The sequence below is a fragment of the Mastigoproctus giganteus genome, chromosome 4 (assembly GCF_048544385.1).
Source record: "Mastigoproctus giganteus isolate SK-2022 chromosome 4, ASM4854438v1, whole genome shotgun sequence".
NCBI classification, from domain to species: Eukaryota; Metazoa; Arthropoda; class Arachnida; order Uropygi; family Thelyphonidae; genus Mastigoproctus; species Mastigoproctus giganteus.
The window spans coordinates 185,296,800-185,313,627 of NC_143578.1; the positions used below are offsets into that span (position 1 = coordinate 185,296,800).

General features: G+C 36.8%; 1 protein-coding gene across 2 annotated transcripts in view; it reads left to right on the forward strand.

The window, feature by feature from the left end:
• LOC150087253 (oxysterol-binding protein-related protein 11-like) overlaps window positions 1-16,828 on the forward strand; it is a 359,580-nt gene that overhangs the window by 306,433 nt on the left and 36,319 nt on the right. For both annotated transcript variants that reach the window (XM_090371101.1, XM_090371102.1), the window contains one exon: window positions 15,327-15,488. In XM_090371101.1, the coding sequence (XP_090227227.1) occupies window positions 15,327-15,488 (162 nt within the window). The remainder of the gene's footprint in view (window positions 1-15,326; window positions 15,489-16,828) is intronic.

Below are 16,828 nucleotides of genomic sequence, written 5' to 3' on the forward strand. Positions count from 1 at the left end.
GATGACTTCCTGAGACGAATCTAAGTAGTGTCCATGCAATGGTTTCTTCGTTTCTCAAAACAAGAAGTCTGATGGTGCTAGGTCAGGAGAATGGGGTGGGTGCTGCAATAGCACAAATCCAACAGTTGGCGAGAACATTGTATTCGACATTGCTTCTGCAAAGGCATCAGCAATCTTGGAACCCATCATACGGAGACCTTAGGCATGTGCATATGGTCATGTAAAATGCTATGGGCAGACCTATAACTAATTCCCACTGCATTTGCTATGAAATGAATTGTCTTGTCTCTCACTCAGCACCAGCTGCTCAACCGTTGCAACCATCTCACTGTCTGTGAATGTTGATGGCCTTCCTTCTCTTGGCTTGTCAAAGACACTTGTACAACCGTACTGGAACCCCTGTGCAGTTGTACTAGTGTCCACTTTTTTATAGTGTCATAGGATGGAAAATTCTGCCCATACACAGCTTTCATTTCTTCATCAATTTCCTGGACTTTCTTCCCCTGCAAATGTAGGAACTCGATCACTGCTCAATACTCCACTTTGTTAACCATAGAGTCCTTCCTCAGATTCCGAGCTCTACCTCTGGTGTACAATCACCTATGGGAATGAAATTTAACATGTTAGTTATTGAATATGTAGACAACTTATATTAAAAACAGCCTCTTCGTACTGATGTTTTATCTATGTCAGGGTATGAACTTTTTGATACGTCCTCATATGGCATCAACTCTAAAGTTTTTCTAATAAACAGTCCTCTGTAATTTCGAAATCACTAATTACATATGACTTACTTGCTCAGCCTCTTCTCAGCATGAAGGGTCTTTCCTCAGTAAAGACAGATGCAAAGTACCTCTTCAAATCATACACAACATCAGCTGGGTTATCATTAGCATTGGCACATGATGCAAGAAAGCAGGCTTATATAGCATCAGCCAAAAAAAAACACACACCCCCTATTCACTTCACTCATCCACCCACTCCAAATGTTTGTCTGGTTCTGTTTTGAATCTGTTTAAGCTATCAACTTCTACAACGACAGATGGAAGTTTGTTCCAGCAATCAACCACCCGCTGGCTAAAGGGAAACTTCCGCACATCTATCCTACAGTCTTTCCTCAATTTGAATTTATGTCCTCGTAGGCGATTATTCTGAGCAAGAGAAAAAATCCCATCAGCATTGAGCATGATCAAACCATTCAATGTTTATACACCTCAATCAGATCACCTCGCAGGTGCCTAGTCTCCAGACACTGTAATTTGCAAAACTTAAGCCCTTCTTTGTAAGAGCAATCCTTTGTTCCATTCACTAATCTTGTTGCCCTTCTCTGTACTCGTTCCAACAGCTCTACATCCTTCTCAAAATGAGGCCTCCAGACCTGTATACAGTACTCTAATGATGGAAGACCTTCTCAGAGTACCCTTTAAAAGAATGGCTTTAGTTTTTTTGTGCTGAGATGATTAATTTATTAGCACCCACTATTATTAATTCTCTTAGGACAAGGTTGACTTGTTCTTCTAGTAAGCTCTGCTGTTGCCCATGACCAGGACAAGATCATCTACTGCAAAGGCAGCTCTATCAATTGGACCAAGATCCTGGTTGAGGAATTCATCCAGTAAAGTGGTCCAGAAGTATAGACCCAGCACTGATCCTTGGGGACAGGTTTTTGTTGCTGTGCACCTGGTTTCTTGAAATCCTGTGTGCACAGTGACCCTTGTAGCTGCAAGATAGTTCTTAAGGCATCTATACAGATTGACTGATATGCATATGTGATGAAGTCTCCTCAGGATGCTTGGCCATGATAAAGTGTCAAAAGCCAGAGCAAAGTCCATAGAGATGGCCAGAATGTACTTATCCTGAGTTGAACTTGATGCAGTGATAAATGTAGTGCATTGCATCTTCAGTTGATCTGCCTTGTTTAAATCCAAATTGTTGTTCTGAATGCAGTTTTGCCTCTTGGTAAAACTGTATAATATTAACCTTTCAAGTATTTTCCCTAAAACCGGTAATAAAGCTATGGGTCTATAGCAATTAGGGTCATCTGGTAATTTTTATGGATTTTTTGGTAATTAACTTCATATTTGCTAATTTCCATGCTGTTGAAAATATTCCCTCAGCAAAGCATTCATTAAATAGCTGCTGGAGGTGGTGAATTCTTAATATACATAAGACTTCTTAATATACATAAAGAAGTCTTTGCTGCTTTTCTTGGCATTCTTTGCAGTAGACTTCTCATAATCTGAATTGGCTTGGCTAACATCCTTTGTGACTTTTTGCAGACTAGTTTATATCGACCTAGGTTTCTTCATCTGATAATTTATATGCGTCCCATGCATATTTCTTCTCTTCCACGTATATGAATAGTTCATCCGACATCCATTCAGGTACCAGCCTTGAAGAGTATTTCTTAGTTGATATGAGAAGCTTAGTAGCTTCAATTTCCATGAATGCTTTCTTTTTAGAATTTTTTGTTGGTAACAACGTTAGTTGGTCCACCTGTGTAAATTTAAAAACTGTCTGAGACCACTGTATATACTTCGATACACTATAGTCATCTTTACAAACGCAAAAACCCCTCCCTTTATCCTTGATGGTAGTTACATCTTTAAATAAATCCCGCATCAATACACTGTGATCATTGCCACTTAGTGGACCTTTTACTGCAGCTTCTTAATGCAAGAAGGATCATTTCTGATAATCAGATCAAGAGTATTGCTTTCTCCTGTTTTCTCTCTAACATGCTGGTGTAGGAAAAACCATCATCCAATAAATCTACAAAAGCCTTGCTATAGTGTGTAAGCTACCAACCCACAAGTTCTGGTCAATATTGGGAAAGTTAAAATTAGCATTAGCATTAGTAGAGGCATTTGATGCAAGAAAGCAAGCTTATGCAGCATCAGCCAAAAAAAAAAAATAAATAAATAAATACATAAATAAATAAAAAATAATAATAAAATAAATAAATAAATAAAAAATAACCACTTCCACTTCACCCCTCTGTTCGTTCAAAATACCTGTCCAGCTGAGCCTTAAACTTATTTAGACTATCAACTTCCACGACAAGGGATGGAAGTCTATTCCACCAACCAACCACCCGCTGGCTGAAGGCAAATTTCCTCACGTCTATCCTACATCTGTCTTTTCTCAATATGAATTTATGCCCTCTCAGGTGATTATTCTGAGCAAGAGGAAGAATCCCATCAGCATTGAGCATGCTCAAACCATTCAAGGCTTTATACACTTCTATCAGATCACCTCGCCGGTGCCTAGTCTCCAGACACTGTAATTTGCAAAACTTAAGCATTTCTTCGTAAGAGCACCCCTTTGTTCCATTCACTAATCTTGTTGCCCTTCTCTGTACTCGTTCCAGCATCTCTACATCCTTCTTGAAATGAGGCCTCCAGACCTGTATATAGTACTCTAGGTGTGGCCTGACCATTGCCTTATACAAGGGAATAATCACCTCCTTATCCCTGCTAGAAAAATTCCTATATATCATCGACAATACACCATGAGCTACTTTTGCAGCCCGTCTGCACTGCTCAGAAAACTTCATATCTGCCTGAACAACCACCCCCAGGTCCCTTTCATTCTCTACCCCTGTCAGTGTAGTACCACAGAGTTGATACGTTGCTCTGGGGTTGCTGTTTCCCATATGTAGTACTTTACATTTGTCAATGTTAAACTTCATTTGCCACCTCTCAGCCCATCTGCTCAACCTTTCCAGATCCTGTTGCAGCAGCATAGCGTCAGTAGTGTCCTTAAAAACCCTGCCAACCTTTGTATCATCTGCAAACTTCGACATTAAGCTTAATATACCATCATCAATATCATTTATAAATACAGAAAACAATAATGGACCCAATACTGAACCCTGAGGGACTCCACTAATAACATTAGTCCACGATGAGCAGTGTCCATTGATTACCACTCTCTGTGTTCTCCCCCTCAACCACCCCTTTATCCATAGCAGCAATTTGCCTCCAATGCCACACTGCTCCAATTTGTGCAGCAGTCTTCCATGTGCAACAGTATCAAAAGCCTTTCTAAGATCCAAGTATATAATATCAAAGGTATCCCCTGCATCCAGTTCTTTTGTGACTGCATCATAGTATCCAATCAAATTGGTCAGGCGAGACTTCCCCTTAACAAAACCATGCTGTGTCTGAGCTATGACTGAAGTCTTGTCTAGATGATCCTGCAGTGCTTCTTTAACCAGTGCCTCCATTAATTTTCCAGGAACAGAAGTTAAACTAACAGGTCTATAATTATTTGTGTCGCCTTTTGATCCTCCTTTGTGAATTGGGGTCACATTTGCACATCTCCAGTCCATGGGTACTTCCCCTGTGTCCAAGGAAGCTCTCATAATTATGGCTAAGGGTTTGCTTACTTCCTTTGCTGCCTCCTTTAATATAACTGGATAGATCCCATCCACCCCAGGTGCCTTTCTTGTATTTATCTTCAACAATTTCTCCTCCACTTTGCTCTCAGTTATTACAAGATTCTCTAGCTTACTGCCAGAGTTGAATACACCTCTGGTATTCCCCTCGCTGAATAACTCCTCATGTGTGAATGTCGATGCAAAATATTCATTCAGTTTGTTAGCTACCTGAGCAGGATCTTCAACAGTTGACCCATCAATATCAAGTGGACCAATCTGATTCATCCCCTTCCTTCTAGAGTTTACATAAGTAAAGAACTCTTTGCTGTTTTTCTTTGCATCCCTTGCCAAAGATTTCTCATAATCTGCCTTCGCCTGCCTAACCTCCTTTGTAACTTGGTTACAGATCAACTTGTATCTATCATAGGCTTCTGTGTCACGTGTTAATTTGTATGTATCCCATGCATTTTTCTTCTCTGCCATATGTCTCATTAGTTCATCTGACATCCACTTAGGCCTAAACCTTGAACAATATTTCTTAATTTGTATGTAAAGCCTAGTAGCTTCCAAGATAAGTTCTTTGAATGCTTCCCATTTTGCATTTGCTGTTGGTAACATCATCAGTTGGTCCCACTGTATAGAATTTAAATACTGTCTCAGTCCATCGTAGTCGCCTTTACGAAAGCAATAACCCTTCCCTTTACCCCTAATGGTAGTTACCTCTTTGAGTAAATCCCACTTCAGCACACTGTGATCACTGCCACCTAGTGGTTCATTTACCTGCAGATTCTTAATGCATGGAGAATGACTACTGATAATCAAATCAAGAGTATTACCCCCTCTAGTTGCCTCCCGAACATGCTGATGTAGAAAACAATCATCCAATAAATCCACAAAAGCCTTGCTAGTGTGTGAGTGACCAGCCCCCAAATTCCAGTCAATATCTGGGAAATTAAAATCCCCCATTATAAGACTCTGTGATTTACTGGCCCACTCTATTTCCCCGTACAGTTTCTTATTATACTCATCAGAGTCATTAGGCCTATAGCACACTCCTACTCTCAATTTTGATCTCCCAATGCTTATGTCACACCAAACTGACTCGACACTGCACTGTCCAGCAATGTCGACTGGCTTCACTTCCTTGGATTTTATGTATTTCTTAACTAATAGCATAACCCCTCCTCCCTTCCTACCCTGTCTATCCTTTCTGTAGACATTGTACTCCCCAAATTCCAGTTCTGCATTCCTTATATCTGTGTGACACCACGTCTCTGAAATCCCCACAATATCTGCCTTTGATGTTTTGAGCAATACCTCAAATTCATCAAATTTATTTACTAAACTCCTAGCATTGGTGTACACGCAAGTATACATGCACCTGTTCTTATTCTTAGCTACCCTAACACAACCTGTGTGTTTATTTGTACCCCAATGATTCCCAGCAGTCTCTGAACTATCCTGCATCTTATTTTCCAGGCTGCGGCTCATTCCAATAGAAGCAGTGCAAGAATCACTTTCACTTCTGCCAGTGGCTACTGTTAATCTATTAGTCCTTGTATCCCCCCAATCTAGAAGTTTTCCGACCCACCTAACACTGCTTCGATAGCATCAGCAAACATTCTTGCACCCTTTCTATTTAAGTGTAACCCATCCCTGTAGAAGCAGTCTCTCCTGTTAACAAGTACAGACCGGGCTGAAAAAAAATTCTACCCCTTGAGCCTTGCACAATCCTTCCAGGGCCGAATTGATCGACAGGGCTCTCATTATATACTCCCTCCTATCGTGTCTGGGCAGAATTGCAGACACTTTCAAATTCAACCCTAATTCCCGGCTTTTTTTTCAACAGTGATGATATGAGAAGCTTAGTAGCTTCAATTTCCGTGAATGCTTTCTTTTTAGAATTTTTTGTTGGTAACAACATTAGTTGGTCCAACTGTGTAAATTTAAAAACTGTCTGAGACCACTGTATATACTTCGATACACTATAGTCTTCTTTACAAACGCAAAAACCCCTCCCTTTATCCTTGATGGTAGTTACATCTTTAAATAAATCCTGCATCAATACACTGTGATCATTGCCACTTAGTGGACCTTTTATTGCAGCTTCTTAATACAAGAAGGATCATTTCTGATAATCAGATCAAGAGTATTGCTTTCTCCTGTTTTCTCTCTAACATGCTGGTGTAGGAAAAACCATCATCCAATAAATCTACAAAAGCCTTGCTATAGTGTGTAAGCTACCAACCCACAAGTTCTGGTCAATATCGGGAAAGTTAAAATCTCTCATAAGACATTCTGATTTACTAGCCCACTCTATTTCTCTGTATTGTTGTTTGTAGTACTGATTACAGTTTTCGTTTTCCCAGTGCTTATGTCACATCAAACTGATTCGTCATTGCATTGGCCACCCATGTCCACTGCCTTAGATTTTATTTGCTTTTTAACTAAGAGAATAATCCCCCCTCCTGTCTGTCCCTTCTGTACACATGGTACTCCCCATATTCAAATTCTGAATCCCTTATATCTGAATGATATCATGTCTCTGATATCCCCATAATGTCTGCATTTGATAATTCAATCAGCACTCCTAATCTATCAAGTCTATTTACTATGCTCCTAGTATCAATGTACATACAAAAATATACCTATACCGTTTTTTTTTTTTTTTTAACTTTTTGTAACCCTAACACAGCCCATGTATGTGCTTGTTCCATACATCTTGTTCAGGTCTTGAAATTCCTGACACCTGGCTTTCCAGGCTGCTTGTTCCAATAGAGCATCGCAAGAATCACTTTTTCTACCAGCTACTGTTAATCTATTTGTCTGTATCTCCCTCCCCCCAAGCTAGCAGTTTTCCAACCCACCTAACACTGCTTCGATAGCATCAGCAGATATTCTTGCCCCTTTCTATTTAAGTGTATCCCATCCCTGTAGAAAGTTTCTCCTATTAATAAGCACAGACCATGCTGGGAAAAATTATCCCCTACGAGCCTTGCACAGTCTCTCCAGAGTCAAATTGATTGATAAGGCTCTTATCATGTACTCCTTCCTGTTGTGTCTGGGCAGGATTGTAAACACTTTCAATTTCAATCCTAACTCACTACATTGCTCTGTACTTATTGACTGACTCCTCAGATCTCCTACTCTTAATATTTTTATAACCAATACATACAACAATATTATCTTTTGTGCCCTTAAAAGATGATAGCTGCTCAGCATCATCTCCTTTAGCCCCTGGCAGATTTACCCTGGTTCTATTCCAGGATATATTTCCTGTTTTCCTGACAATTGAATAGCCAATTATAGCTATCTTCAGTGGAACCAGTGATCTCTGCTGCAAAGGATGTCTTTTATATTGTCTGACTAGAACATGGGCTCAAGAATTGGGCCGGGAGGCTAAGGAGTTGATTGGTCTTTCTCTTATAATCTTTCAAGAGCATCAACCTTATTCTTCAAGCCTTCATATAATCCCATCAAAACACTACTAACACTACTCAGTTTGCACTTAACCTTCTCATGCTTTTAGCAATGAACACAATAAATATAGAGGGATGTCTGATAAAGACATTCCCCTATGGCCGTATCATATTCTGTTGGAGGTACTTTCACAGAAAGAGCACAAGTAACACAACATAATCCTGATTCATCAGAAGTTCTCCCCAAAACCAAAGCATTCTCACTACTTTGAGCCCTTTGCTTTGCAAGTTTGAGGAATGATTTTAGTCTAATTTTAATTTAAAAACAACATACTAAACTAAGAGATCGAGAAAAATAACACTACTCTAATCCCACTTATTTATTGGCAAGAATATTGTATGTACATACAATATGCATACTACATGATAGAGACACAGATATTTGTATTGCTATAAATTTATAGGCCTCTTCTGAAACTGATTACACTGCTACAAAACTATGTAGGAAAATCTCCTAGTATCACTAATATTAATATTATAACAATGGTTTATTATCTTAGTACTCACCTCTAGATCCGTATTGGTTAGGGTTAAATTTACATAAAGAAAAGTAATTTTTAATAGATTAATTAATTTAGAAAGATGTCTCTAGGAAGAGGAAGTGCACCACTTTTTCCTGGTTGTCATTTATAAAATTATATGAAGCAGATTTGCATGTTGAAAAACCAAGAGCTGGACGAGAAGCTTTTGATGTCGTCATCATCAGTTGGTGAATGATATGAGTTGTGAGTTGATTTATAGTATCGTAGTACCCAGGATGCATTACGTTAAACACGTGGAAATTTGATTCATGTGAGCTGCCATGTTGGTGACAGATTCGTGGATAATTTAGTGTTTAAAATTTCATATTATCTATTTTGGCGAAACCATTCTATAGCTAGGGCTTCGTACTGGAATATCTTATAATTTGATTTAAGTTTAATTAGTGTAATTGCATTATCTATTAATGGATCATGATTAAAAGTGTACATGCTGACTGAGTTCAGTTCCTGGTTGGTCTGATTTGAAACTATTATAATGATAGTATGGTCTCGTGTTGGCTGTTCTGGAAGTTCCATATTTTGTGGTTGTGCTGCCTATGTACCATGCATTACATCCAGATTGGCATTTTATAAGGTATATTATATTGTTTATGTCTTGAATATTGTATTTATATGTTTCTCTGTATTTGCTGAAAAAAGTACTTAGTTTATTATATGATGAAAAAATCAGTGTAATGTTTGTCACTCTAAAAATATTCCGCAGCTGAGGTGCAAGTTGGCTATGATATGGAAGTGTGGCTATCGTATTTTGTATATGATCAGTACTAATGTTATCAATGCGAGGATTATTATGAATTTTTTCTTTTACAGCTAATATGGTTTCTTGAATTAACTGTTTGGGGTATTTTCTAGCTATAAAGGTTTTGTTAGGTATAGTAGTTCTGTAGTCAAATCTTCCTGTGAATGATTGTATTTAATTGCATTGTAGATTTGGTTGTATAATACAAATTTTTTTGTGTTGTAGGGGTGGTGGGAATGAAAATGTAGGAATTTTCCTGTATGTGTCTTTTTCCTGTATGTTCGCATTTTGAGTTTGTTATCGGATTTATATATGGTCAGATTTAAAAATTTAATACTATTATCTTCTTCTAGTTCCAAAGTATATTTTAGTCTGTTGTGGATGGAATTAGATTTTTGTAGGAGATCATCGATGGTGGTTTTATTGCTTATAATTAAATCTGCATATTGCACGAATAATTTAATCTTAGAAGGAAAGGGTTTAAGTATTTGGCTTTCAGTGGTGGCAGGATAAATTTCTGAAAGTGGGGCTAAAATGCCCAAACCCATTGAAAGTGCCATATACTTGTTCGTATATTTCATTCCCAAACCAAAAATGTTTTTGGTTTGGGAATGAAATTTGGTTTGGGAATGAAATATCAATAACTCCCACAATTTTTGTAGTGTGTAATTGACATTTACATTAGTATAAAGTGATACAATGTTGTAGGATGCTAGTGTGTCTCCATCTGATATATTAGCAGAGTTAATTTTCTCGTATGCCTGATTAGTATTGTGTATTCTAAATTCTGAGAATCTCATTAATGGTGATATTATTTTTATGAGAAAAGTTGATAAGTGAGCAAAAGCTGATTTCTTGTGTGAAATTATGGGCCGTAATGGGTGATTTATTTTATGTAGTTTGATTGTCCCAAATATATGTGGTAGAATGTTGTTTTGAATACCTATGTTTTATAAGGTATGTAGATCAATTTATTTTTGAGCTCTAAGTCATCTAAGAAGATTTTCAGATTGATTTTTTTTAGTCTAGTGATTGTATATGCATTATCTATTTTATAGGTGTCCTCATCAGAAAGAACTCTTGGATTTTTTTGATGTATGTAGATTTGTCTAGAATTACTATTGTGTCACTTTTATCTGCCTTCTGAATGACAGTGTCGTTGTCTTTCCGGAATTTTTGAAAGCTCATTAACTGTTGTGTATTCATGTTGGGGCGTGTTTTGATATTTGAATTTATGATCCTATTTGGTTCATGCATTAATTGATTCTTATCAGGGCGGTTCTCTAGTTTCGTTTAGAGCTCTATTATACTGTCTTTTATGGGGTAGTGATTATTGATAATAGAAAAATTGAACCCATATTCAAGTGCAGATAATTGTGTAGGTGTGAAGTGAAGAATTTCGAAGAAAGGGTCACGACTGATGTTGGTTTGGGTTTTTGTGTCCTGTGTGTGACCCATTTTTTATTGTGCCGATCAGACATATGAAAAAATTAACTCCACTAATATATCAGATAGAGACACACTAACATCCTACAAAGTTGTATCACTTTTTACTAACGTAAACATCGGTTACACACTACAAAAATTGCGGCAGTTATTGACAATAGACTCTACACTAAAAGATCGCAAAACCAATCTTTTAGATCAACAAAATCGAAACCATTAACATTAATTGTAAAAAATGAATGTTACACATTCATGAATACCACATTTAAAACCATGTGCATAGCTATAACAATAGTGTACCCCGCTTTACGATATTAATCCATTCCAGAGACACCATAGTATTGTGAAAATATCGTAATGTGAACCCAATAACACATCTTTTTTTTTGTTAAAAAAAAAAACTAAATTCTTTGGTAAAAAAGTCATGAACTAGGGTTAAATTTGAAAATGTCTGTAATTCTGCCCAGACACGAGAGGAGGGAGTATATGATGAGAGCCTTGTCAATGAATTTGGCCCTGAAAAGATTGTGCAAGGCTCGTGGGGTAGAATTTTTTTCAGCATGGTCTGTGTTTGCTAACAGAAGAGACTGCTTCTAAATGGATGGGATACACTTAAATAGAAATGGTGCAAGAATATTTGCTAATGCTTATCGAGGCAGTGTTAGGTGGGTAGGAAAACTGCTAGCTTGTGGGGATTCACAGACTAAAAGATTAACAGTAGCCGCAGGCAGAGGTGAAAGTGATTCTTTCACTGCTTCTATTGTAACGAGCAGCAGCTTAGAGAGCAAGTTGCTGGGGTCTTCAAGAGCTGCTGGAAGTCATCATGGAACAAATAAATACATGGGCTGTGTTAGGGTAACTAAAAGTAAGAACAGGTGCATGTATACTTGCATGAACACCAGTGCTAGAAGTATAGTAAATAAATTTGATGAATTTGAAGTGCTGATTAAGGCATCAAAGACAAATATTGCTGGGATATCAAAGACTTGGTGTCACACAGATATAAGCACTGCAGAATTGTAATTTGGGGAATACAATGTGTACAGAAAGGATAGACAGAGTAGGAAGGGATGTTAGGGGTTTGCTGTTAGTTAATAAACACGTAAAATCTAACTAACTGCATCCAGTTGACATGGGTGGACAGTGCAATGTTGAATCAGTCTGGTGTGACATAAACACTGCTGGGAAAGAGAAAATGAGAGTAGGAGTGTGTGCTATAGGCCTAATGACTCTGATGAGTACAACAAACAATTGAGCAGAGAAATAGTGAGTCAGTAAATCAGAATGTTTTGTAATGGGGATTTTAACTTTCCAGATATTGACTGGAACTTGTGGGTTGGTCACTCGCATGCTAACAAGACTTTTGTGGATTTATTGGAGGATTGTTTTCTACAGCAACATGTTCGAGGTAATACTCTTCGTTCAAAGTAATACTGCTGATCTGATTATCAGCAGTGATGATGCATGCATTAGGAATTTACAGATAAAGGAACCACTAGGTGACAGTGATCACAGTCTACTTGGGATTTACTTAAAGATGTAACTACCATCAAGGGTAAAGGGAAGGAGTTTTTTTTTTTTCGTAAAGCTGACTACAGTGGTCTCAGGCAGTTTTTGAATTCTATACAGTAGGATCAACTAATGATGTTAAAAACAGTGAATTCTAAATGAGAGATCTTCAGGTAATTAATCCTAGAAGCTACTAGGCTTATCATACAAACTAAGAAATACTGTTCAAGATCTAGGCCTAAATGTCAGATGAACTAATGGGATGTGAGATAAACTAATGAGGCTCGTGGCAGAGAAGAAAAATGCTTGGGATGCTTATAAATTAGCAGGTGACACAGAAGCCTATGGCAGATATAAGCTAGTCTGTAATCCAATCATAAAGGAGGTTAGGCAAGCGAAGGCTGATTATGAGAAATCTTTGGCAAAGGATGCAAAGAAAAACAACAAAGACTTCTTTACTTATGTAAACTCTAGAAGGAAGGGGATGAATCAGATTGGTCCACTTGATGTTGGTGGTTTGACTATTGATGATCCTGCTCAGACAGCTGACAAACTGAGTGAGTATTTTGCATCTACATTCACACATGAGGAATTCTGTAAGGAAGGGGAGGACAGAAGTTTACTAAACTCATGGTGCTAAATGATTTTGTAATAACAGAGGGCAAAGTGGAGGAGAAATTGTTGAAATTAAACAAAAAAGCACCTGGGGAAGATGGAATCTATCCTGTTATATTGAAGGAGGCAGCAAGGGAAGTAAGCAAACCCTTGGCCATAATTACGAGAGCATCCTTAGATTCAGAGAATGTCCCCATGGACTGGAGATGTGCAAATGCATTCCCAATTCACAAAGGGGGATTCAAAGAGAGATGCAAATAATTATAGACCTGTTAGTTTAATTTCTGTTCCAAGGAAAATAATGCAGTCACTGGTTAAAGAAATGATGCAGGATCACTTACACAAGACTGCAGTAATAGTTCAGACACAGCATGGGTTTGTTAAGGGGAAGTCTTGTCTGACCAATTTGATTGGATACTATGAAGTTGTCACAAAGGAACTGTACGCAAAAAATATTTTGATATCATATACTTGAATTTCAGGAAAGCTTTTGATACTGTTGCACATGGAATACTGCTGTACAAATTTGAGCAGTATGACATTAAGGGCAAGTTGCTGCAGTGGATAAAGGGGTGTTTGAGTGGGAGACAGCAGAGAGTGGTAATAAATGGACACTGCTCTACATGGACTAATGTTATTAGTGGAGAACCCCAGGGTTCGGTGCAGGGTTCGTTGTTTTGTGTATTTATTAATGATATTGATGAAGGTATATCAGGCTTAATGTCCAAGTTTGCAGATGATACAAAGGTTGGCAGAGTTGTCAATGATAGTAAAGACAGTATGCTACTGCTACAGGATCTAGAAAAGTCAGGTAGATGGGCTGAGAAGTGGCAACTGAAGTTTAATATTGACAAGTGCAAAGTACTGCATATGGTTAGCAGTAACCCAAGAGAAACATACCAACTGTGTAGTACTACACTCAGGGAGGTGGTGAATGAAAAATATCTGGGGGGGGGGGTAATTGTGCAGTCAGATGTGAAGTTCTCTGAGCAGTGCAGACAGGCAGCCAGAGCAAGTCATGGAGTTTTGTCAGTGATATATAGGAATTTTGCTAGCAGAGACAAGGAGGTTATTATACCTTTGTATAAGGCAATTGTCAGGCCACACCTTGAGTACTGCATACAGATCTGGAGGCCTCATTTTAGGAAGGATGTAGAGAAGGGTAACAAGATTGGTGAGAGGAACAAAGGTGTTCTCTTACCAGGAGAGGCTTAAATTCTGGCAGTTGCAGCATTTCGAGACTAGGCACATGTGAGGTGATCTGATTGAGGTGTACAAGACAATCACCTCACATCAGACCCACTCGATGCGCCGTTATTTCAACAGTCTACTGTATATATATATATATGTTGAGAGTTGACTGTACAGCAGTCTTTTTTTCTTGTCATAGGTAACCCTATAACAAGACATCCCACGGGTTCATCTGCTCATTTCTTTGACAAAGTACTTGAAATTTTCAGCCATTTCTCTTATTGTAAAGCTTTGGTCATTCCACTTTATCAAATTCCTGGCTCTCCTCTCCTCTGTACCTTCTGGACCTCCAGCTCTATTAACCCCTTATGAAATCTTTATTATATTAAAAAATGTATTTCTTAAAACTAATTTAATGTTGCCTTCTGCAGTTGAACCTATGGTCATTAACTTCACATGACAGTTTGTAATTGATCCATTGATGTATGTTTTCCATACATGGCATACTGCCATCTTTAAACTTTAATGACAGATTGCTACACTGCATATCTTGCTGTAGATTTTATATATTTCTCTATGTTTGAACTTTAGTTTGTTTGTGAACTTTAATTATGTTTGTTAATCATTGTTTACCTGAAAAAAGATATAATATTTATTTAGAATTGTATCAGTTGCAGTCCTGTTATCACTCTTATTTCAGGAGTAATAAATACTAAAAGAAAAATTGGGAGTTACTTATTGCATACTCTGTAGTTTGTTTTTAAAAATGTATAATTCATATAAAATCCACAATCAGGCAAATTATGTTAAGAAGTCTCTCTCTCTCTCCCTCTCCCTCCCTCCATATGTGATGGTAATTTTGATGAGTAATACCAGAGAAACACACAGTTCTGGTTATAGAGACATGCAGAGACAAAGAAATAAGAATTAAGTTGGAGTTGCTGATGTCATACATTAACCTACTCCCATTTAAAGATAAGCTGGGATCTACCAGACAGAGAAACTCCCTGCATAATCAGATAACACATGTCTGTTTGCAGTGCACTTAAAAATAATTACAATTCTTGTTACTTATTAATTTTTATGAATTATTTTTAGTGGTGATATTAAATCTGGTCTTGCCTGCTCCTTTCTCTGTGTGGAGGCGACAATTCCTTTTCTTTGTGGTGGGAGGTAATAGGCAATGTTGTCTGCATCTGTTCTGTGAGCTATGGGGCTGTGATGAGGAATTTTTTCAGGAAACAAATACTATAAAGAGAGAGGAAGTATTTCTTAATATAAGTTTTTTTTTGTTTTTTTTTTATATGAAATATTTTTTGTTTTTAGATATGTCATGTATTCAAAAACTTATGTTTAGGTCAACAATTTTTTGGTTGAAGTTATGCTTTTATCTGTTAATTGATTAGTAATACTGTTTTAAGCAGGGAAGAGAAAAATGTATTGATGTGAAACAATTGAAAAAGTATTCAAAGTTTGTTCGTCCATTACACCTTCAAGATCCCTGTGAATCACGCAAATTGTGGCAAGATGTTTCCAGAGCTCTAAGAGATGGAGATTTTGCTGCTGCTTCTGAATACAAAAAGAGGGTAATAAAATTATTACATATTATACTATGGATCATCTTAAAATTATAAAGTTATCAGCTTTTTTAAATTAGTTATTTTATAAGTGAACATTAATTAGAAATAAATTAATGCCTATAAGTTCATTTTTCCTGCCTTTTCTTCATCATACAGAGCTATTGAAGAATTCTTTGCAAAGATTATGTAAATATTTTCTCTTCATAATTTTTATTTAAAGATGTATTCCAATTAAAAAATAATCTAAACTCTCCTCAAATGGATTAATACCAAACCAACTATTTAAATTATTGATTTGTTTTATATTATACCATAGCTACACTGAATTTTCCACATTGAAAAATTGTTTTTCTTTTAAATATTCAAGCTAAAGTTCAATCATTAACTACCAGTGAGTGCAAGAAATATTTTATATTGATAGAAAACAATTTAACTGTAGGGAATTTATGTTAAACACTCCTACAGTTTCAACTAAAGTAAATATTTGCAACTATTCCTAAACATCCCTTAGTGTCAAATAATTAAAATATTGTTGATTCACCAAAAGACAAAACAGATTTGTTTAAATTAATTGTAAGTAATGAATGAACAAGCACTGGCCTTTGTGGGTTGAATACTTTCTTATACACATGGTTAATATAGGTAATAACCAGGATTAAATAGCTACTGTGTTAGATAATAAATTTTCTCTAACAGATGATTTGCAGAAATTCTGTTATACTTTATCCAATGTTAACCAATTATCCAATTATGAACCAAAAGACAAAACAGATTTGTTTAAATTAATTGTAAGTAATGAATGAACAAGCACTGGCCTTTGTGGGTTGAATACTTTCTTATACACATGGTTAATATAGGTAATAACCAGGATTAAATAGCTACTGTGTTAGATAATAAGTTTTCTCTAACAGATGATTTGCAGAAATTCTGTTATACTTTATCCAATGTTAACAAACATAAACTGGAACTTAATTTGCTATCTGCTCCTTGCCAATGCTAAGCTGACTGGTCTGAATTTTTCTTCAGTATTACACCTTGATAATCTCAGCCCTATGAATTCTTGGTGAAGAGTGTTCTATCAACTAACTCACCATAGTTCACTATATTGTCTTCTGGATTATGGGCTGGCTAGAATTTGGGATGTGTTAATCTTGAATTATTATTATTGTGTGTGCGTGCGTGTGTGATGCAATTTGGGCAAAATATACTTAAAAAAGTAATTTATACTACTTTTAAAGATGTATACGTTTTTTTTTCTTTTTTTCTTTTTGTTAGTGGAGATAATGAATGAGAAGGCTTCCTTATTTAGCATACATTATAAATTGTCCTTTGATGATTTGTTAAAA